This window comes from Colletotrichum graminicola (genome assembly GCF_000149035.1).
Source record: "Colletotrichum graminicola M1.001 genomic scaffold supercont1.9, whole genome shotgun sequence".
NCBI lineage: Eukaryota > Fungi > Ascomycota > Sordariomycetes > Glomerellales > Glomerellaceae > Colletotrichum > Colletotrichum graminicola.
This window is the reverse complement of record NW_007361013.1, coordinates 880,161-903,408: the sequence shown is the minus strand read 5'-3', so window position 1 is coordinate 903,408 and position 23,248 is coordinate 880,161. Positions and strand designations below refer to the sequence as shown.

At 54.4% G+C, this 23,248-nt stretch overlaps 6 protein-coding genes across 6 annotated transcripts; 2 read left to right on the top strand and 4 right to left on the bottom strand.

Moving 5' to 3' along the window:
• Positions 1-5,022: 5,022 nt before the first annotated feature.
• Positions 5,023-5,301, bottom strand: GLRG_03246 (uncharacterized protein; the record flags this gene model as incomplete). Its single annotated transcript, XM_008093931.1, has 1 exon — positions 5,023-5,301. One exon carries the CDS (start codon positions 5,299-5,301, stop codon positions 5,023-5,025), a length of 279 nt encoding a protein of 92 aa, XP_008092122.1.
• A 186-nt stretch (positions 5,302-5,487) lies between these two features.
• Positions 5,488-6,752, bottom strand: GLRG_03245 (uncharacterized protein; the record flags this gene model as incomplete). Its single annotated transcript, XM_008093930.1, has 3 exons — positions 5,488-5,588; positions 5,673-5,930; positions 6,011-6,752. The coding sequence occupies 3 exons, from the start codon at positions 6,750-6,752 to the stop codon at positions 5,488-5,490; spliced, it is 1,101 nt and encodes a 366-aa protein (XP_008092121.1).
• Positions 6,753-17,133: 10,381 nt separating this feature from the next.
• On the bottom strand, positions 17,134-18,108 carry GLRG_03244 (ribosomal protein S9/S16; the record flags this gene model as incomplete). The annotated part of the gene is made up of 2 exons (XM_008093929.1): positions 17,134-17,225; positions 17,286-18,108. 2 exons carry the CDS (start codon positions 18,106-18,108, stop codon positions 17,134-17,136), a joined length of 915 nt encoding a protein of 304 aa, XP_008092120.1.
• A 441-nt stretch (positions 18,109-18,549) lies between these two features.
• On the top strand, positions 18,550-20,170 carry GLRG_03243 (glutathione S-transferase domain-containing protein; the record flags this gene model as incomplete). The annotated part of the gene is made up of 4 exons (XM_008093928.1): positions 18,550-18,579; positions 18,671-18,857; positions 19,091-19,139; positions 19,204-20,170. 4 exons carry the CDS (start codon positions 18,550-18,552, stop codon positions 20,168-20,170), a joined length of 1,233 nt encoding a protein of 410 aa, XP_008092119.1.
• A 428-nt stretch (positions 20,171-20,598) lies between these two features.
• On the bottom strand, positions 20,599-21,637 carry GLRG_03242 (phosphoprotein phosphatase; the record flags this gene model as incomplete). The annotated part of the gene is made up of 2 exons (XM_008093927.1): positions 20,599-21,361; positions 21,426-21,637. 2 exons carry the CDS (start codon positions 21,635-21,637, stop codon positions 20,599-20,601), a joined length of 975 nt encoding a protein of 324 aa, XP_008092118.1.
• A 607-nt stretch (positions 21,638-22,244) lies between these two features.
• GLRG_03241 (uncharacterized protein) lies at positions 22,245-23,214 on the top strand (the record flags this gene model as incomplete). The annotated part of the gene is made up of 2 exons (XM_008093926.1): positions 22,245-22,427; positions 22,483-23,214. 2 exons carry the CDS (start codon positions 22,245-22,247, stop codon positions 23,212-23,214), a joined length of 915 nt encoding a protein of 304 aa, XP_008092117.1.
• Between the last annotated feature and the right edge of the window lie 34 nt (positions 23,215-23,248).

Here is a 23,248-nt window from a genome sequence, read left to right as displayed (position 1 = left end):
TGCTTTCACCCAACGCTAGATGTGTAACGTAGTCCTGTTTTTAACAGCTCACGACAGTCTTTTCAGATATGGGGATATCTGGCTAATGAGGATACTGCAGGAAATTCGCTTAGTTGCCTACTCAGGAAATCTGGGGAGAAAACGACGGGAGGAGAGGCTAGGGTTGTTCTGCGTCAGGGCCATTGTGAGGTTCCTGTTTGTTTGGCCGGGTCCATCCTCGAACCTCGTTCAGCATCAATGGAACAGTATAAATATGGGAGCGCAACCCTTTGCTCTATCTTCTTTCCTGGGTTATTGTTCATATTGCCGTATGTTCGTCATATCCAGTATTATCTGACTTATGACACTTGCAAGGTTGCGCTTGCTATGCCAGTGATCTCATGATAGTTGGGCAACTGCGGTTTGACGGGTACCAACGCGCGGGCTTGTGACAAGATGGCATGTTCGAATTTGACGTCAAACCTGTTGGTCTAGCAGAGGTCGATCTTTTCTGTATTCGTTTGTCTCGGGTCAGACAAGAGTTATATCGAACCGTGAGGTTCAATGGATTCTGCACGCCCGAGATTTCAAGTTCCAGAGTTCCATGCTGAATAGCGGCAAATCTTTACCATACTTGTTGCAATCCGTGGGCATGGGACTCCCTCCATTTCTCAATGGCAAGAATTGAGTGTATATGTCGCATCAGGTGTTCTCTACCATGCCTGCTGTTATATTATATTCGCAACATGGTTCTCCCTTGATCCACCAGACTACGGGTGATGTAAGATTGTCTTCCCGTGTTGGGCTATCCGTATGTATGAGACCTGACACGCCACAATCCGACGATTAGGGCAATGAATTGTCTGTTGACACTGCTTAAACGTGTCGCACAAGATATGGGCACAAGGAGTGTGTCTCGAGAATCAATCGCGGGTTGACGTCCCCAGACATACCCATGGTCGATTAGCCTTACCCGCATCAACACTACTGACCACACAGCAGTGTTCAGCAAGTCGCAGCGCCGCTCAGATTAACGGCAGTACGGCAGCCATCTGACTCAACTGCAAAAATCCTCCAAGTGACGGACAGCCATTTCGATTGTCTCGACGGTCGAGAGAATCCCACTTCCTCCATACCATGACCCTACGCTGAAGGCGACCGCGAGAAGACATATTGTAGCTTCTTGATCCGATCTTTGCACGGTTGCGTCACACCAGGCTACGACGATACAACCGCTGAAGTGCGTGAAAAGCCGATGCCAATTCAACAGAATGAACATGTGGCTTCTAGATCCGAGGCCTGGCCAGGTGAGACTCTTCCAATGGTGCGACAGCGGGTTCTATCCGGCTGGAAAGGCGCACGACCCTGCGACCAGTCCATTGGCTTGTTGCACCCGATAATGTTATTCAAGGTATGCGTCACGGAATCGCCAGATGCGAAAGCATAGCAGCTGACGGACGTGCTGTATTACAGTGCTCTAGCCGCAGGTCGATCAGAGACTCTTGGTCTTGGGTGGCACGCTTTTCAACACGACCCTTTGCCTCGTCTCTTGAGAAATCCAGAGTGTTGTTCAGTAGCCTTACTAGTGATAAATACTACCGCGAAAAAGACACGATCATAATCACCCCCCCTGCGTCTTGTGTTTGGGCTTCGTCCAAGGTCCAAGGGTCATGTCATCTAATATTTACGGAAACTCAGAACTGTCCAGAACAAGACGGAGTGGAGTGGTAGTTCCGGCCGAACCCGGAGGTGGAAGGCTCCACCTATCACATAGACCCCACCCCGAGCCTGCCGGGACGGCATTACCCGCTAGGTGAATGTGGACGAACAACCAAAGAAGATCCGGCTCAGGAACCGATGACTAGAAGTTGTACATGTAGGTATGGGTACAAATTTCAAAGCTCCACTATGGTCCTCTTGCTTGCAAGGATGGACAGATCATGTCTGTTCACGCACAGGGGCTGTTTTCCTCATTCCGGAATAGGATCTGCGGTGGGTCCAAGTGTTGGAAAAGTGACAGCTCACATTTACTGATATGCAAGCCAACGCAAAAGAAGAAAAAAATATGCAAGTGTCAACCCTGTCCGTACAACCCTTCCCGACCACGGCACTGGGAAATTTTAGGGTGGAACAAGGAGAGGATCGCAAGTCGAGGGGTACGGGTATGCTTGCTAACATCCGGCGCTGCTAGGCCCCTTCAAGCCAAACGGCTTGGCCGTTCTACAACCATTCGAACCCTGACGCCTGTATGCCACTCAAACGGCCAGATGCAGAATATCCCCGAGATCTACGTCTTTTCCCGCTTCAACAAAGTTGGGATGGGCTGGCTCGGTCCACACACATCGGCCAAGAGCCCCCCGGGCTTAAAACCGACATCGCGGATCCACAGGCCTCTGGAACGCCCGTCCGAGGTCGTGAACATCCGTTATGTCGCCGGAATTCTGGTTCGCTTCGCTTCATCGTTCAACGCAAATAACGACAGGTTGTCGTGTTCCCCGACGGGCAGCCCTGCTTTCGCACGCGGACAGGGTTGGCTTCTCAGCCGTGTCTCAATACATGATAGAACCCCGGTGATCTTCGGCTTGGTATCCCGTTTCTCGCGGATCAAAGCCAACACCCTGTTTCTCCCCTGTCCTACTCCGCCTCACGACATGCCTCGTCTGGCCTCAGTATTTGCTTTTCCCCTTACCCTTTTCACCGGCGACCTTCCCTCCCTTGCGCCTACGCAAAATGAAGGAACGGGCAGGACAATACGGACAGCCATTACTGCATTCCCGAGCCATTCTATCATATATCCCACAATACGTCCGCATTGGCACGGAGAGTATGGCTGGTTGAGCCAGGAAGAGGAGTGGCCGCTGGCAAACGCTTTGGCACCAAAAGTCCCAAACAGCCGGGCTCTATACGCACGATGGAATAAAACCCTGCCTTGTCGTCCTCGTCTCGCCTGGCATCATGCAAGGTTCTGATCACTTGTCACATCACGTCACGGCCGCACTCATATCCAGCCTATACCCGGTCGTGTTCCAGTCACAATAATAGGCTGCTACCGGCTCGGTTGTTGATTGCTTTGCTTCTTGCGCTGCTTTGCGACACATGCACCCTTTTGCCACACGCGTCTGACCAGCAACTCGTATTGGCCCGCCGAATTGCAGGCGCCAATCCCGCATACAACTTGACAATCAGACAACATGCCAAGTGGCATGCAGACAACCCCAGTCGGCAGACGGTTTCGCAGTCGTCTCTTGCCGCACATACCGCAGGCCACGTACAGACGGAGGTCTCATGTCGTAATGGGCGGATTATTCACACTTTCAGAATACGCCCGGATGGCAAATCGCAAGCCGAGACGTTGTATTCTCCAACTCCCCCGGACACAAAAACAAACCCTTTGGAAACCACGGGGTTTGAGAGCAGTCCGTCAGTCAGGTTGGGATTGCTGCCCGACTTAGAGGCAATGCGAAGCCGAGGTTAACGAATGCGGTGCACTGGGAATAGTACCCACGCAAGGCGAGATCGACCAAAACCTCCAAGGGTCCTCAGTTCCCCAAGCTGCGGAGATGAGTCGCGCGAGCGCGTGCATACATAGACACCACCTTTTGAAAGACCGGGCCCCCGACCAACCAGAGGTTTGATGCGCTCCTGTGCTTGCAGTACCTAGACTGCTGTCCATCTAGATACGTAGTTTTCTCCCCGCGGGGCGGGAGATCGGCGCAGGCGGCGGCCGTCTTCATGTTGAGGCCAGCCAGTCAAGCACTCACACACCGCCTGTTCCAGCAGCCCAGGCGGACCGAGTGGGCACGAACGACTCGACTTATCAGCCGCCACCCCTCCCCGGCCTTGTCTCCTCCCGCTCGGTTTGCCGGGCTTTGGAACCTCGCACCCGCCGCCCGCATGCCTCTCGCGTGGCGACGGGCCTTGGGGCCTTGGGGGGGGTTGTCGTTGCCCGATACGTAGCCCAGATACGCCGGCCTGGGCCGATCACCTGCATGAGGCTTACAAGTAGATGTTCAGGGAAGCCATGTCGACATATCGCACGCACTTCATTAAATAACCGTAGGGCAAAAAGATCGACGGTGAGGCGCCGCCGAGGCAGGCAGCATCTTCAACGACCACATTCGTCAATCCCCAAAGTGCGTCTGTGTGTGTGTGTGTGTGTTTTTTTTTTTCTGCCTTTCCCCTCTTTCCTCCCCCGTTTAGCTAAACTCAGATCCAATGTGAACCCAGCAACATGATCCAATGCTCTTTCTTCTTATCTTTACCTCTCTTTTACTCGGGGTTGCGTGCCTGCGATTCTGGATTTTGGACATGTACAGCGCTCGGCTGCCAAATTTCAGGAAACTCGATGTTGATCATGCGTCAATTCGTATCTTTGATTGTAACAAGGGTTACAAAGTTACGTGCGTAAATACAATACATACACAGTCGCCCCGAGGTTGCCCTCCGGACCAGAAGAGAAGCGAAATCAAAGATAGAAAGAAGAAAAGAGCGAGCAGACATGAAAAGCCGACCATGAAAGAAGCAAGACTATGCCCAAGAGTGACCAGGCATTAGCAAAAACAAAAACAAAAACAAAAACCTCCCCCCATTCCCACAACGTACTCGTGAGAGTATACCGGCTTGATCTACAGCAACCTCCCTAGGTATACATGAATTCTACAACAGGAAGAACACACACAGACAGACATACACACACACACACACACGTAGGTAAATACACTCACGCCCCTCCCTCCTCCTCCGTACACCTACTCTACCGTCTGTCGGCTTCTCAACATACATACCTTTTTTTGTTATCATCTCGTCGTTTGCAAGTATCCGGCCTCACTTTTCCTCGCTTTTCGTTGGCCACCCACCCCGCCCATCGCATTCATTGTTCGTATTCCCTCCAGAATAAAAGAAAAAAAAAAGAAAAGAAAAATGCTTCCCGGTACGCCCACTTATGACCGTCCCGTGTACAGTAAATTCCTTTCTTCCCTTCAAAAAGCCTCCCTTCCCACACACACCCCTTACTGCATACGCCCTTAAAAAGAAGCGCGTATCTCACCCTCTCTCTTGCCTACTCCCCCTAGCATCTCGTTTGACTCGGGAGCAGACGACCGGTCGGTATGTACCGGTGGGATGTGTGCCATGCATCTCCCAAGAAGGCGAGCAAGGAACTGTCTCAAAAGAAAGGAGGGGGAAAAGAAAGAAAGAAACTGTGAATGGGCGCCCCGTTAGGGATGCTGACATAGATACCTGATACCAGCCCAACCGCCTGTTGAGATGCGAGAATGATGAGAGCAGATACCCTCCTTCATGAACTCCAAATCCGCGTGTCATCGTGTTTGTTGTACGTCTCTCGTAACAAGAATCCCCAAATGCCGAGAATGTACATTTGGCAAGGGGAGGGGAGGAGGAAGGAAACCGAGGCCGACATGGGCGTGCGTGGTGATCCGAGAGGTATTCGTTTATTGGGGGTTGATCTCAGGCTTAAGTAGCCAGTCGATCCCTTCCACGGCCCTTCCCTTATCTACTCCCTTGGTGGGAACCGGAGCCTGTTTGTGCTCCGCCGCCGTTGCCACTTGATTCTTCGTTTGCCTCGTACTGATCAAGGCAGGCCTCGAGAACTGGGGAGCGAGGGATTGTCAGCTTCCCGTGCCCGCTTATGAATGCTCCTGGGCGGGGTGGGGGCTGGTTTGCCCAAGACTTACTCTCGATAATCTGCTGCTCCCAAACTCCATATTGGTAGTCGACGAGGCCGTGGCGCTCAATGCCGTCGCAAAGCCGAATCAGTTCTTTGCCCATCTTTTCCAATCCTTCTTTGGTGACGAGGGTTTGCGATCGTTGCAACTGCCTTCCCGGTTCCATCATGTCCTTCTGCATCTGGAAGAGTGCAAGCCACGCGTGGTTGAAGTCGTTCCAGAGCTTGATTCGGTCTCCGTGTAGATTTTGATCATCAAGGTTGAGACCTGAAGCCAAGTGCCCTTGTCAATAATGAGGCCTAAAATGCCAAGCCAGGGCCATGGCGCGTGTGCTTTTCAGTGCTTACCGAGATCAACAACCTGCGTTAGGAGCCAGTTCGATACATCCAAGAGCGACTGACTAGCGCTTTCGAGCACGCCGTTGCGGACGTTCTGGAAGACGCCCCGCAGTGCTGACTGGTATTCCATCCATTTCTCTTCCAAGCCACCCGTGGCAGCGTAGTCCTGCTCTTCCATTGATACGTCGGCACTCGCTGTCTGCTGCGGCATCCCGCCCACGTTGGAGATGTTGGTCTGGTAGTTTGCCATCTGCGGCTGTTGGTATGCCGTTGCGTTGGCAGTCGCGGGTTGCGCATGGGGAATATTGGACGTTCCTGTGCTACTGCTCGGATCGTTGGAGAAGTACGACGTCGACACATCCGTTGGCAGGATGGGAGCAGCTGCGGGTTGCCGCTGGAACTGTGCCTGGTTATCGTAAACGGAGCCCGTCGCGCCAGCCAGGTTGTCGTATCCCATGGTCATGGCCGCGTTGTATCCGCCAAAATTCTGCGCGGGGCGGCCATCCTGGCCATAGCCCGAGGGGTAATGCATCGTGTTAGTCGCCATGGGCGCGTTGAAAGAGCCCGCTACCGGTTCTTGATAGTTGTATGTGCTGTAGCTACCCGTGCCTCCCATGCCGCCCCGCTGTTGCGAGGGCGAAGTGTTGAGTGGCGCCGGCCGGTTGTATCGCTCTGTAGAACCTGTGGCCATGGTGCGGCGCTGCTGCAAGGGATCTTGGACGTTGTATCTTGGGTTGGAGGTGGGATGCATGGGCGCTTCATTCTGCCTCCGACGGCGGCTGGGATCATCCATCCCACGAGGGGCTTTGTCGCCGGGCGGCTCCGATGGCAGGCCTGCCGTGTGCGCCGGCGGCAACGGAGCTGGCGATGTGTAGAGCAATGCCAGGTTGGGCCGTCGGATCGGTCACGGGACCGTCCAGTCGTGGCGTTCGAGCGCGGTGGAGGACTCAACCCGTTCGCTTCCTCTCTTCGTCTTCCTCTCTGTTCCCAGACTAGCGTAGCACGCCAGCGACGAGACCAACTGGCTGGCGATGGGTTGTAGGTTGAACGTTGGTCAGAGTCGCGCGCGGAGCTCTCACCTCTCTTTCTCCCTCCAAAGTGTATATGCTTTGACCTAGCAAAAAAAAAAAAAAAAACGCAAAACAAGTAACCTGGCGTGTCGCAGAGGAAGAGAAAAGGAGGATTGATCTGGACTCGGCCAGGCGGCACCGACGGCGGGTAATAACTTCGCGTGATAAGGTGTTGGTCTGGTTATGGTTCGAATAGGAAAGATGTCAAAAGAAACAAAAGGTAAGGGAGCGTTGACTTGGGGGTCGGAGAGCCGGATGTGTGATATCGGCGTAGGGTCTGTCCGATGTCGAGCCGCGCAGAGGGCAGCACGGGATGGGCTGGCAGGTTCCTCGGGCGACAGGCAATAGAAGTGGCTTTTATGATTTGGATTGGGAAGGAAGATGACGGGCGAGGTGAAGGATGGGGATAGCAAGGAAGTTAACTGTCCAGACTTGCTTGTCGCGACAAGCTCGGCGAAGCTAGCGCCCGCCTATTTCATGCCCTGACGCCTGAAAGTTCGGGAAGACAAGACGAAAGAACTGGCGACGAGTCGTCGATGTCGTGTGAGTGGGCAGCGAGGTTTAGATTCTGGCAAACAAAACACCAGCGAATAGGGTGGATATCGCGCTGGGTTGTCAAACTGGTGTTAGGTTGGGCACTAGGAAGATCCCAGGTGCAGCGTTCGAGACGATGTCCAACATTACAAGCCGGTCCTTGCGCGGTCTGCTTGGGCAAAGAAGCCGCACCAGGGTCTCAGCAATCACCGAGTTGCCGTGACGCAAGATGCGATTCGTCAGAGGAAGAGCAAGTGCCGGCCGGACCGATCTTGCCCTGAGATGAGCAGGATTGGTTGGAGTCCCGATGCTCAGGCTTGGCCAGGGAGAGGGAGGCTGTGTGGCGTCGACGTGGGCGTAGTGGGTGCTGGGTTGGGTCTCGCGGTGAGGCTCGCGATTTGGATGGAGCTGTACCAAGAACCACTTTTGCTGCTCGTAGCTTAGTGCTGCGAGGCTAGATGCAAGTCTATGCAGACTTGGAGAGGGGAGGGGGCACAGCTGGCAAAGAATAACAGGGTAAGCCTGTGATGCTGATGAGAGAAGCTATGGAGCGGGCACGGTTCGTGGGTGTGGAGGGTGATGTGAGTGGTGGTCTCAGGGTTCAGACTTATAACATTGGAGGGATGCATGTATGGGTCGATGCCGGCAGGATTCAGCAGTGAAAAGACGGCGGGTGTTGGAAGGGAGTAAGGGGAGGAAGAGGAAGATAAGAAAAGCAACACAAGGGTAAATGGAAGAAAAGAAGGGGGGAAAAGCAACGATGATCCAAGAGGAGACTTGGACTAAAAATGGGGGGGGGGGGGGGGGACTGGGTACGTGGGTGTTTGAAGGTAGGTGTGTGAGAAACGAATGAGGGAGAGAGAGTGTGTGTGCGTGTGTGCGTATGCAAGAATGTGAGAAGAACGGGAAGTTGAGGTGAGGCGGAAGAGGAAGGGACGCACGGACAAGCAGACACTTACCTTTCACTCCAAAGGGGAACAAGTATGCCAATTATGGATGCCAGAAGTTCCAAGTCCCGAGAAGTCTGCACCAAGATGGGGATAGATGAGACTATAAAGAAGATCCGAACCCGGCTGGCAGAGATATGAGAACAGCATGCGAGAGAGAGAGAGAGAGGGAGAGGGAGAGAGAGAGAGAGAGAGAGAGGGGGGGGGGTGGAAAAAAGAAAGGCAAAAGTACTACCTACCATCGTCCGATGGTAGGTAGCGTGTATGCAGAGCCAAAGAGTAATGAACCCGGTAGACAGCGCTGTGGTCAAGGAAGTATCCGTTTCGTGGAGTAAGGTAGGGCAGATTCAATCCGAGTGTGGCTAGATGGCCCCAAGGGGAAACAAGCTGGGCCTCGTAACACGGCAGAGAGACCCAGATGCAATTTAAGAGTGGTTGTACCGCGGAAAAAAAAAGCCAAACCGGCTGGATACCTGCCCATGGGTTTGGCTCGTGTCCGATGCGCGTGGCAGCCCACGAGGGACCGGTGGCCAACAAAGCAAAAAGATGCGGCGCCGCTAGAGGCAAGGTATCGTGGCGGCCGTAGCGGCACGGCAGGGTTAGAGACGGATAGAGTGTGAAAGGAGCTAAAGAACTCTTTAGACGGTAGGCTGCTATTGGTTGTTGGTTATTGTTATTAGACAGCGACCAGAACCTCAGGCTGGAGCTAGAGCTGGAGCTTGATCCGGATCTGGAGAGATGGAGTTGGAGCTGACAACCCGGCCGGACGAGGGACGTTATGCAGCGATCTGCATGGCAATGTCTAAAGTTGGGGGCTCCTTGATATGGAAACCGGCTCTCTGGTAAAAGAGGCGTACAGAGCAACAGGCAGAATGAGCGAGACGCAGGCGATAGATGATTTGATCGGTGTGAACGCCGACGTGGGTGTAAATGACTAACTATATGTGAGTGATGGAATGTCTCTCGCAGTGGAGGGTGGGTTTGAGCTGGTAACGATGAATGGAAGGAGCACACGGAAGCGGATGACTTGGGTGGGGGGGTGGGGGTGAGGAATTAGAGCTTGGGTGAGGTATCCGTATCACATGTATCGACATGGTAAGCCGGGAAGGCACTTGTAAGAAGGTTGACAAGTACATAGAAGTGGGAAGCTAGCCTCGGATCGAACAAGGCAACAACAAGTCAGTCAAGTAGCCGCAGCGCCACGTAGCCAGCCGCTTCACGAGAGACCCGATTAGAGGGACGGTGTTTGACCGGGTCGGGTGCGGAAGTGAGAGAGGGGGAGAGAGAGAGAGACGGATTGAATCCAAAGGTAAAAATGATACCGAGGCAGGCGTATGCCGCAGAGCCAAAGCCGAATGGCACACCCCCCATAACCGGGGCTAGTTGCGAGCGCAGAGTCAGGCCTTGTCAGGTGCCCTGCGCTGGGTTCGCCTCAGAGAGTCAGGAATGTAGACACAAGGAAAGCTTGAAGCGAGGCGTGGCATGGCATGGCATGGCATGGCATGCGATGGGTAGTGTCAGCGGTTGGTGCCTTGGGTAGGTAGATGAGAAGAGACGACAGGGCGTGTGCATGGGGAAGAGGCAGTCTGTGTGTATCATACACAAAAACAAGCGTTGATAAAACTTGCAAGGCGGCATATACTTGTGCTTGACGACATTCTGCCGTTGACATTTGCTGTGTTGATGAAATACACGGAAAGTTTCTGTAGGTAGGTGGAGTAGAGCAAGACCAGAATGCATCAACAGGCGGAGGGATGGACGGACGAAAGACAAGAGACGAGATGGGATGGATGAGATGGAAAGTGAAGCACACTCGGACCAGCCAGAAAAAGAAAAAGAAAAAAAGGTTGTAATGGGGTGTGTGTCGACCGAGTCGTTCCTAGGTAGGTAGTTTACCTTCAGATTCTCGCTCTGTCGCGGCAGTGAAATTGACTTGGGACACACCTGGGGCTGTTAAGGCCACACCATACATAATACGGATACAGAGAGCTACTTGCCTGGATTCACAGGCAACATCTCTCGCTCTCTCTCGCGCTCTCTTGCTCTCTCCACCAAGCATGAGTCTGGTGTACGTGTACATCAGGCGGAGCTAGCTCCCATACCTACCTAGGTAGGGTAGGTACCTGCACTACACACCCATCATCGATGCTTCCCAGATCCAGTCGCAAAATTCGAAAGCTTTTTGCGTAACGTGACATTGCCGTGTTCTTGCTCTCATTCCACCACCGTTCCCTTCATACGCTGAAAAATAGGCCACGCACGAGGAAGGAATATTGAGAGGAGAACATTAACAGTAACAACAATGTTGGATAAAAATGACAATAACAATAATATAATAAATAAATAAAGGTCAAAGTGTCCTTCCACACTGTTACCAGTTTCGTTTCGATTTCCTAGTGTACGTGACAACTGGGTCTGAATAGTTGCCGTACCCAGCATGTTCAGGTCCGTCTTCCCCCCTTCCAATTTCCTCATGCGTGATTTGAGTTCCTCTGATTGGGGCTGCAGACGTTCGAACCGCGCTGAACCGAGAAGAGAGTCTGTCTGGGTAAATGGATGAATCGGAAGGGGGAGGGTGAGAAACAGGGACCACGTCCTGAGCTGCTGCTGCTTTCTCCTCCCCCCCCCCGTTTCGGTGCAATACCTACTGATGACGAGCCCCCCTGGACGATGGGTTGGAGGGATCGTAAAAGTTAAAAAGGTCTGTGAGCACCCAGATGGCTGGATTTGGGGGCTTTGTTTATTACCGCTCTGAGACAAGCCCGGTAGACCTGATCCGCCCTACTCCACCTCCCCTGGCGCACCGTTCGGTGGACCGCACGCACTAGGTAGCAAACAATTAATCCTCACAACTGCTCACATTCCTTTGTGAAGCATGACCTTCTGCTTATTGGTTTTCTATCCCGGCACGGCCTTGTCCGCCGAGAGACCCTGGCCAGCTGTTCATCGGGGTTGTCGACGCACTGTATCTCGTTTCCAATGCCTTCCTAGTCTCACCCTTGGTCTAGAGCGCCAGGCTCCGGAGAAAAGGCCCTCGATGGCGAGACGAGGCCATGTACTGACTGCCGGTGCTGAATGACGTACATGCATCACGACCGACACCCACTCGGATCCAAGGCGGAGCAACATATGGCTCGTCAGCTCCGGAGCGGAGAAGAGCGTTGGGAAAGGGGAGGGGGGGGAAGAGACTTCATGAGGAGGACGTGACCAAGCCATCATCTCTCACGCATTTCAGATTTTCGAAACAGCCATGAACCATGCTACCAGTCTCCCCCGTGGTTTGCGATCTCGCCGAGAAGAGGGATTCCGGACTTGCGCCAATTCGTTATGCAGGCAAGGTAGCCGTTAGCCCGAAGCCAGGACCCAAAGTTGACTCAATACTTGAATCGTGCACCGATCGTATCCCCCCCACTCCTCGACTCCAAGGTCGAGCCAATTACCAAGCTCCCCCGGGCACTCAACTTCGAGACGCTTATTTAGCATTGGCCTATAATATGCGCCAAACCAGTCGTCGACAGCACGCATACGCTCAGTTTTGCCAGTTCAAGCCCGATTGCTCGTGTTTCAGACTCATTGGCCGAATCTCAATTAGCAGCAGACTGTACTGATGCGATTCAGTCAATGTTGGCGGGAGATACTGATGTGCAACGAGGCGACCTGAGCCATCTCGGATTGGGGCAACAAAGTACACGGTAGTAGCAGATTATGGGAGGGAAGCGTTTCTAGTTGGAAAATGGTCCGATTCGCCCCCCCCGCCCGAAAAATCGGGCAAAATGGGAGTTGGTGGAGTAACGGGCAGTTAAAGACAATACAGGAGGAAGGGACTTGTTCCCGCGAGTCTTTCTTTGACCAGACCAGTCGAAGCCAATGGAAAGTCAGGAATGGAAGACGACAGGCTGCCATTTGGAATACTGGAAAGGGGGGCCGGCCGAGTCGATACACACAATAGACCGAACCCCCTTTCCGCCGACGACCGAGGATAATATCAAATGGCGTTCACGGCATGATCAGGCCGGGTTCGGCATTTGGGTGAGACTCGATGATGCCCAATCGTTGGAGGTGGTCGAAGCCTCACTTTCACCGCAGTCACCGAGTGCCAAATCCCCCACAGCGTCTGAGCGTCCTTCCGATGGATGGATGGGGAAACCGAAGTGGCACGTTCGAGGAGAAGATGCTTGTTATGCAGAGAACCTCAGCAAAATGCTTTAGTGACCGTTGCTGTGCAAGACGTCTTGCTTGAAGCGTTTCTCGTTCGCTGTAGGTATGAGATGAGAATTTGCTGCATACCGTACCTACCGGTAGGTAAAGGCAACAGTTTCGCGACAAAGGTACCGGTACTTGGCGAGCGCGTGTTGCTGTTCAAAGGAGAAAAACTATAACCCTTGCCCGAATATTGCAGCTGCCGGGGGGGGGGGGGGGGTGACGCTGGGGCCCAGTTAGGAAGTACTGGAAAGGAGTGGATAAGGAGTGAGGGTGGTTGAAGAAGCCGATGCAACACCCCTGCCAAGAAACTAGGATTGAAAACCTGGGCTCGGTGGGTTCCTGAATGAGTGCCGGTGCCTTGCTTGAGTGGCCCGGAGGGTACGGAATGCTAGTGAGGTATCTGTACATGCCAAGGTGGTAAGCCAGTGTACTCCGTACTCCTAGCTGCTATACCTACAAATAATCAATTATTGAAGCTGCAGGGTCGAAACCCACCCTTCCCCTCTTTGCTCTGAGGCCCTTTTGGAGGAAGAGAGTCCTACTATGTACATCGTACGTAAACTAGCAAGGATCGCGCCTGAACGCAATATCTCGTACATGGCCGAACAGGTCTGTGAATGGCTGCCAATGCTCTATTGCGATGTTGCAGAGCGCAATAAGGTGGAGTTGGCCTGACATGCTCTCTCTGTAAGCGTGTTCTGTAGGTGCCTACTCATGGCCAGTCTAACTGTGGTATACGTACAAGAAACCCAGGCTCGGGCCCCAAAGTATCGATTACTGTATTATATATAATATAGGTAAGCTGAGGGGATAAGCACATGCATACGAAGCTCCTGTCATTTGGGATTGCATTAGCCGGAACGCTCCCTGGGCGACAAAGCGACCTGACCTTATCTAATCTACCAAATCCTCAGGTGCATTTGGAAGGGTGAGGAGGAATGGTACTTTTGTGCGTGCGGTACGTGCGTACACATTGATTTCAGGCAAGAAGACGCCGGGAATCACTACTCAGTTACTGAGAAGTAGCTCCCGAGTTACTGAGATGCCGTGGTTCCCTTGGTCATGCCCAGTCGGCCAAGAGTTCCGTCACCGTACGGGATATTCCAGGCCCCAACGCTGCGAGTTTGTACGGAGGCCCACACCCGATGAGATTTCCAGCAACATGACGGACGGTGATCCGGTGGGGTGAGATGTCAGGGAGGAAGAAGTCTAGGCCAGGCTAAGATGTTGTTCGTGCTGGGTGTCTTGCTCAGTCGCCATCGGTTACATTACCTACCCTGCCCGAGTTAAGGTATCATAGGTATGTTACCTACCTACCAGCCTACCTACCTACCTAGGTAGGTGGGTAATAGGAGATTTGAGGGTAGGTACCTATAGGCTATAACGTAGTACCTATGCTTCTGGACCAAAGACATCTCTGGCAAGCACGTTTCATCATGGTTCCCTCAGAGCACCATCGCGCCTTCCTGTTTCCGTCTTCCTTAAAAAAATAAAATAAAAAAAAGGTTCAGCTGGAGACGAGCACGGCATCTGAACCGCGCGCCGTTACTCGTACTCGTACTCCCCCGACTGGGTCTAGCGGTTCATGATTTGGTCCACTTCGAATCCGCTGTGTATCTTTCTGTATTAGTCCCATCTCTGTGAACTGGGTGGGGCTTCTCCAACTTTTACCAATCTTTTCCTCATTGGCATTGCTTGCTTCCCAGGTCACCTTGACATCCGAACAACAACCACTACCTACCTACACTGCAGACCCTGCAGACTAGGTACATACCGAGCTGCTCACCACCATGCTACACCGTGTTACCAGACGACGACTTCTCGATACTACCTACCTGCACACGGCGAGTGCGAAAAAACCATGTCACGCCCATCTCCCATGTCCATTTCGGCTCTCTCGCGTCTTCGTTTCGACCGTGTCTCTCATCGTTTTGCAGACCAATGACAAGGAAAACAGGGGGCTGGACGACATGGATTAGACGGAGAGTTATCAATCGTGGGCCACAAAACAGATTCGCCACTGCCTCTTGCTCCTGCCTCGACATACTATATACTTGTACGTCGTGTCGCAGAAATAGGTACTCTAATGCCGGGACCGTAAACCTTGAGCAAAGATAAAGCACAGGTGTGGTTACAACATCGCGTGCCAGTGAGGCACTTGCCCACACACGCCTTGGGCAGCATGGTCCGGTTGCCCAACGGGACTCGACGCATCACAGTACCGCAACCCACTTCGGCGTTGTCTTCCAGTCGGGTTAATTGCATCCTCGACCCAGTCCAACCGAACCTGGATCTCCGCTCCGAGATTCAAGGTACGGGTACCATGGTTTCGGATGTACGACACAGCACTGGGCAGACAAAGCTTGCGTCAAGCGCGCTACGAACGGTGCTTGTGCTGTCTGTCTCATTAGGTACCTCTACCACAGCAATACGTCGACAATTTGAAATGGTTGTGTCGCCCTCGCCTCGACTCGTGTTGGAGGGCCGCACCCTCTTCGTCCACTTTCCATCTCAGGCAAGGTACCGCCCGTCACGCCGCCGTTGGATATTTTCTTCTTGGACGATCTCAGCCTCACACAAGGCCACCATCGTCGATCATCTCAACCTACACCTGGTTGATCCCCGCAGCTCGCCACGAGATCCTCTCTCACCAGAGGAGCAAGTCAGCACAGAGATAGATCCTTCCCCGACTTTGAATCCGATCCCGTTATCCACTTACATGGACGGCCTCGAAAAAGATGTTACTTCAAACAATGTCGGACGGACGTGGCCCGGTAGTCTCGCCATCGCATTACATGATATCCTTCCGATATTGTTCCCCCATTATATGTATTGTCGTGCCAAGCCTCTAACCTATCGTTACCCTCCTTGTGCCCTGTTCGTCGGCTGGGAGTTGGATCAATCACACATCTTTTCTCTCAAGTTGCCTTGGATCCGTCGGCACGCCTCCTCCTCGCCCTGATCATGGTCGCGAACCCACACCAAAATCACGAAGGGATGATCGCTCTGCTTGATTAGTGCCGCCTTACCTGATCCGGTGAAACCACCCGACTCGTGTGTCCACCATCTCTCTCTCAACTTACTCCATCCTCCGAGCAAACCACCGACTGGACTGCCAGGCCATCACCGCAAATGGCCACAGGGGATGAAACCAGCTCCACGAACCTTGGGTTAATTAATTCTGTGCTTCTAGAAACCTTCGGCGACGAGGACCAATTCCAGTGTCTGTGCACTCGCTGTCGTCTCCTTTTAGGAGCTCCCTCGTGGGGGAAATTGAAACAACGCAGTCGCCTGACGTGTTTCTGCAATGACGGCCATGATGGGGCCGTCATTACTAGCCTCAACGCCAGAGACGTCAACGCGCCTGTTCACGGATCAATTTCAAATTTTTGACATCCTTCATACGCCCGCAGCTCTGCACAGGTGCCACCATGTGGCCTCTGATTCTGGCCTAACAATGACACTTGAGGGCTACCTTGACTCCTTCCAAGACCCGGTTTCAGTGCACGCCGATTTATTAATAATTTCGAAATACGTACACGGCCACTCCGTACGTACGAGAACAGTTGCAAGTGGTCATTGCGCGCCATAGTTAAATGAGCCGTATCAGCCAAAGGACACATCTCGGCCACTTTGACCTTCATTTGAGGAAGACAGCATGACTTCTAGAGAAAAAGAGAGGGGGGCCAGAAGGAGAATAATTATGTCGTTGACTAGCGGTAGTTACTAATCATGGAGTCCGTCTCGATGGGTTTCAGATCGCATCTGGGTTTTGGATCGGTCCACGTGGACGTTCACTTCCACTCCCTGCTCTCAGTGCTCTGTGCCCGATCTTGCGTTCCTTACCTGCGTCCAGGATTAAGGGCCTTTGGTGCTGAAGACACCAGGTTTGCTTCTCCGTCAATTACGAGGGCCGGGTTCCAACAAGGTAGAACATGGCATTGGTGCACTCGACGTCCAGTCAACGGTCTTTGGTTGACACAATAGCATGTCTCCCAATATCGTTAGCATGACACCACGGTGATACATCACTAACGTTTATGGGTCCGGCAATACCGACATCGGGATATTTCCAGGTCCCTTCGAACCGCGTTGCCTAGTTTCCAGGCCCGATCTATACGCTGGGTAGGTTGCTTCGGTCGCAGTGGACCGCAACGTCATGACGTGGGAACATCTGCGAATACATCATACCAGGGGATCGCCGACTGTCTGGGGTACAATGTTGCGGCGCTGAAATGCAAGGCAAACGTACATCACAGGCTGGCATTGTGAGAGCTGCCTCTGTTCTATGAATACATAGGGGTGGTGGTACAAAAAAAAGAGTTAGCATGGGTGGCGGGTGACACCGTTGCCAATCGCACGGGAGGCAAGAAACGCTCTATCTCTTGACCCAAGCAGGCATCTTTCTGGCCTTGACGTGGCCATGCTTCTTTCTCTCCACGTTTCTCGGGTCGCGCGTGATGCAGCCAGCTAGAGTCGGGTAGGTCAGTAACACACCCGAAAACACCTCGAGGCTCAGGTTCCACTTACCCTTTCTCAATATCGGCCTCAGAGCAGGCTCGTGGACCAGCATGGCTTTGGCGACAGCTAATGTGAGGGCCTCGGCCTGCCCCGTGACTCCGCCGCCTTCGACGAGCGCCCAGACGTTGTACTTGTCCGTCCTCCCCGTGCTCCGCAGTGCCCAGACGGCGCTCTCACGATCATGGATCCTGCCAAACATCTCGTTCAGGGGCTTGCCGTTGACCAGCACCTCTCCTGTGCCTTCGACGACCCAGGCGCGCGCGCTCGACGTCTTTCTCCTGCCGACGCCCAACGCGCGTCCGAACCTGTCGAGGGGCGCGGGCTTTGCCACGTTCTTGTATGGGTCGATGTCGCGCTTGAACTCTTGCAGGGCCTCCTTAACCTCGCCGGGCATCATCTTGGGCCAGATGGAGTGTAACCGCTTGACCATGGCCAGGACCTGGCTGTAGGGCATCGCCTTCACTGGCTCTCCGGTACTTTGCCGGTAGCCCTTCAAGTTCTTCCATAATTGTCGCGGAACCAGCTCGGGTGGTGCCGTCGGGAGGTGCTGGTATCGCTGCAACATGGTAGACAGCTTGATGTAGGCATCATTAAAGCGAGGCTCTCTCGAGAAGTATGAAGGCGAGACGGGCAAGGGGCGAGCGGTCTTGATGCCGCGGAAGGGTTGCTCGGGGGGCGCAGTGAGGTTCGAGCCGGCCTCGGGTTGGCTCGTCGACATGCTCTTGGTGCCGAACTGCGGTCCAAGCCGTTGCCATTGCGGCTTCAGTAGCTGGCCTTTTGTCAGCTGGCGCAAGCAGAGGGTCTGCTGCAGGCCATGGCGTAGGTTGGACATGTTGTGGGGCCTCGATCACGCCCTCGTCGATGCGTGGCCGTCGGGAATGTCGTGATCTGTAAATGCAGCCTCAAGTCGCCAAACATTCAACAGAAATCTTTCTTAGCTTCGAAGAACCGAGCAGCACGCGGCTGAACATCGGTTCATGTCACGTGATGGGATGGCATCAGCCACATGTGGCTGTAGACGCTTGGACCCCTCTCCGCCGCTTGTTACCCCTCAGTGCAGCGCAGCCCAAAGCCGTTGCCCTGGCGTTAGAAGCTGCTGCCCGTCGAGCGAGGGGCTTTCGAGTGGCGGGGCACCGCCGTCGAAATTTCATTCAAAAAATTACTGTCATCCTGGCGGGGAACACGAACTTTTCCCTCTCTCCTCTCCTGTCCACCACATCACACACTTTTTTGATACCCTTCCATCCCCCTCAGTCGCAACAACTGAATCAAGATGGCGTTCGGAAAGCTCTTCACCTACCCGGTAAGTTGACGACCCATTTGTTGTTTACCTTGCTTTTATGTTCCCCAGGCTTTGGACAACTTTAACTAACCGCTGACTTCCGCCCCTCCAGGGTAACACCCGCAGCACGGCCATCCGTGCCGTCGCGAAGGCCAACAACGTTGACCTCGAGTTCGTCGACGTTGACACCACCAAGCCCTCTGCTGAGCACCTCAAGGCCAACAAGCTGGGCAAGGTCCCCGCCTTCCTCGGCGAGGATGGCTACCCTCTGTCCGAGTGCATCGCCATTGCGATCTACAGTACGTTCCAAGTCGCTCCTTGCTTCGTCCTCCTGCAAAAACAAAGCAAAACAGCCCTCGTACAAAGCCATAACCCCCCGTCTCTCGATGTGATGATCAAGCTTTTTTCAATACAGTTATCCCTGTCTGAACTTCCTTGTGGACATAGTCTAAATTTCTGATCCTGCCAACAACCACTTTACTGTGCTTTGGAAAACACCTTGGGGAACATGCAACTAACGAAGACCCTACAGTCACCTCCCAGAACGAGAAGACCACCCTTCTTGGCAAGACCAAGCAGGAGTAAGTACACCGGACGATTATCCAACAAGCCCACGTAGCGTGAGACTGACGTGCTCTTCCTCAGCTACGCTTCCATCCTGAAGTGGATGTCTTTCTTCAACTCTGAGGTCCTCCCCTCCTTGGGCGCCTGGTTCCGCCCTCTCGTGGGCAAGGACCCCTACAACAAGAAGGCTGTTGAGGACGCCTCCAAGGCTACCCTCAAGGCCATCAAGGTCGTCGAGGAGCACCTCCTCAGCAACACCTACCTCGTCGGCGAGCGCATCACTCTCGCTGACCTCTTCGCCGCTGGCCTCATCGCCCGTGGCTTCGAGTTCTTCTTCGACAAGCAGTGGCGCCAGGAGAACCCCAGCGTCACCCGCTGGTACGACACCATCGTCAACCAGGACATCTGGACCGCCGTTGCCGAGAAGCAGGAGTACCTCGAGACCCCTAAGCTCACCAACGTCGCCCCTAAGAAGCCTGAGCAGCCTAAGAAGGAGGCTGCCCCCAAGAAGGAGGCTGCCCCTGCTCCTGCCGCCGAGGAGCCCGCTGCCGCCCCCAAGCCCAAGCACCCCCTTGCTGAGCTCCCCCGCGCCACTTTCGACCTTGAGGAGTGGAAGCGTCAGTACTCCAACATCAAGAACCACGATGAGGCTATGAAGTGGTTCTGGGACAACGCCAACTTTGAGGAGTTCTCCCTCTGGAAGGTCAAGTACAAGTACAACGACGAGCTCACCTTGACCTTCATGTCCAACAACCTCATTGGTGGCTTCAACAACCGCCTCGAGGCTTCCCGCAAGTTCATCTTCGGATGTGCTGCCGTCTACGGCCAGAACAACGACTCCGTCATTGAGGGTGCCTTCGTCGTCCGCGGCCAGGACTACAAGCCCGCCTTCGACGTCGCTCCCGACTACGAGAGCTACGACTTCGAGAAGCTCGACCCCTCCAAGCCTGAGGACCAGCAGTTTGTCTCTGACTCCTGGGGCTGGGAGAAGCCCACCACCCACAACGGCAAGGAGTACCCCGTTGCCGACGGCAAGGTCTTCAAATAAGCGAATTGCTCTAGGGAGTGATCCGACATTCATGGCTTATGGCAGAGATGAAACGAGTTTACGATTAGGCAAGGGGGTGTGTAGACGATGTTATGGACCCGAGAAGATATGTCTTGCGCGTAATGCCAGAGGCTGTGTGCCAAGTCACTAGTTCCAGCTGCTGGGACGAGGCAATAGATGCAGGATGTTCCTGATCAAAACCAAAAGAAAAAGCACATTTCCCATTCGTAGTGTCTTCACCTGATATGACAGTTCATCCATGTGATCATCTTGCTCTATGAGCTCATGCTGAAGGGTATCTCAAATGCTAGCAAGTGCGGGCCACCTTATCCCTACCCTCATGACGTCGGCCCGTATTCATCTGGGCTACTTCGGATGTGCCAAGCTTGCCTGTCCAGTGATCTCTCTCTCTTTTTGAATACGACGCATCATGGCCCGGCCGGCACAAGCTTGTAGTCGTCTCTCACCTTGAACGGGTTCTCACGCATGTAAGCACTGACGTCAGACTGGTAGCACAGGGCGTTGAGGTAGTCGTGAACCTGGGGTACCACGTAGCCCGGTTCGTTGGCGTCGCCAAAGAACTCAGGGATCTGGAGGAGGTTGTACGGCTCGCTGCGGGCCTTCTCGAACGAGTCGTCGACGAGCACGGTGTTGGACTGGTCCCAGCGGCCGCCGTACGCGGCGTCCGGGTGCGCCGCCTGCACATCCGCCTCGCGCCAGACCATATCCAGGCGCTTGTAGACCTGCACGCGGAGCTGGTAATCGGCGTCCGACAAGCCGAAGCGGTCACGACCCCAAACAGCGAGGACGCGGCGACGGTACGCGCCTCTATCTCCTTGCGCGCCGCCGCCCGCGCCGCCGCCGTGGGGGCCCAGGAGGAGCTGGTCGCACATGGACTGGACGTTGCCAGGACGGGCTGAGGACCAAACAACAACGTGGAAGGTGTCGAGGCAGTATTGCAGAAAGCGCCTGGCGTGGGGTCGCTCGACGAAGGAGGTCGCCTGACGGCGGTTCGGGCGGTGGAGGAGCGTGCCGTTGAGGTCCATGACGACGAGGATGGGGCGCGGGGTGGGGAGGACGACCGACGGGAGAAACGCGCGGTGCATGTATTCGGGAGTCGGGTCGGGGACGCCGCCGGACGCCGCGCTGGGGGCCAGGATTTTATCGCGGCTGACTGATGCGGCGCCAGCCCTGCGGGATTGTCAGTCTCAGAGATTTGCGCAGAGGAGGTAGGGGAAGGTGAGGTGGGACGTACGGCGTGCGGCGTCCCTTTCGGTTTGTGATGTGGTCTGCGGTAACAGGTCGGGCGGGAAGGGGGTTCGCCCGAGAAGAAGACGCGGGTATTGGAGCATTGGCGACGTTCCCGAGGCCGGGTATTGTGAATCCGTTGCTACTGAGCTGCTGGTTCGCTGGGGCGATCATGGTCGGGGCCGGCTTCGCCCACCACTGCATGTTGGGCATGTCCATCTTTGCGGCGTCGTGGATCAGAATCGCACTAGTGGGAAGGGACAAAGTAGGCCGCCGATTGTGATCGCACTCTTGACTTTGTGCCGGATCACGGGGTTGTGTGTTTGGGTGTTGGCGCGTGGCGGCGGCGACGGCGGCGGCGTTACTTTGGGTGAAGCGGCACTGGACAGGTTGTTGCGATCTGATGAAGACCCTGGCGATGGAGGGGCGCATGCGTGGGTGTGACCTCAGAGAGCCGTTGCGGTTGAGATAGCAATTGGGTCGGTTTTGGCAAGAAAGAAATCACAAGTTGGCGTCAGTTCTCAATGTAAATCCGCCGCGGGCTTGCCAACCTAATGCGCAGTATACTAGGACCTTTCTGTCTTGGGGATTGTGGAGAGAGGTTTGTTCAAAAGGGACGTGTTTCCTGTCGTACTGGAGAAATCCCCTTCTCAGCCTGCATCTTATCGATAAGTACCCGTCCGAGTGATGAGACGACTGGATTGGCCAGCTCAACTTTTCAGCGGGGTCCGATGGACGACTTTGAACCTCTCATGTGAAGTTCTGGCCTTCACATCGATCTTCACTTAGCCACTACCCAACCCGTTGTCACACCATATCGCACATTATGTCATCAGGAAAGAGGAAACAAGGCGTTTCTGGCCTCCAGCGCCGCGTGCGACCCCGGAGAGAGGCGGAGCCCGAAGTCGACGAGCATGTCAGCAGTGAGCCTGAGGAGATGGATGAGGACGGCGACGACCTCAGTGAAGGCGATGAGGATGAGATGGGCCAAGATGATGAGGACGAAAACGTGTGTAATATTTACTTGTTTGGAAACACAGGGATCGTCACTGATAAGTCAATAGTCTGACGGATCACCCCCACCAAAGAAGTCAAACATCGACATCTCATCAGTCTCCTTCGGCGCCCTCGCAAAAGCTCAGGCCTCCATGCCCGCGTCCAACAGACGGCGTAAGAGAGGCGTGGAGCCATCGGATTCGGAATCCGATTCGGACTCTGGCCCGGAGGAAGTCGGCAGGAAGCCCAACTACAATGCTCACACCGCCAAGCGCACGAGCAAACACGCGCCGACGGAACAGTCGAGCAAGAAGCCCGTCTCGCGGCGCCGCGAGGTTATCGCCGTGCCCAAGATGGAAGTGCGCGACCCGCGGTTCGATCCGCTCAGCGGGCCCATAGACGAAGCCAAGGCCCGCAAGGCGTACGCGTTCCTGGACGACTACCGCAAGGACGAGATCCGGGAGCTGCGGGCCGAGATCAAGAAGACCAAGGACGCCGGTAAGAAGGAGGAGATGAAGCGGCTGCTGCTGTCGATGGAGTCCAAGATCAAGACGCGCGAGCGCAAGCAGCGCGAGGCCGAGGTCGTGGCGGAGCACAAGCGCAAGGAGAAGGAGCTCGTCAAGCAGGGCAAGCAACCATTCTACCTCAAGAAGTCGGAGCAGAAGAAGAGGTTCCTGATGGATCAGTTCGCCGGCATGAAGAAGAAGCAGATCGACCGGACGATCGAGCGGAAGAGGAAGAAGGTCGTTGGCAGGGAGAGGAAGGAGCTTGACCAACTGCAGAGAAGGCCGAGGGAGTAAAAAGTTGGAGGGCATTTCCGTCAGATGAAAATAC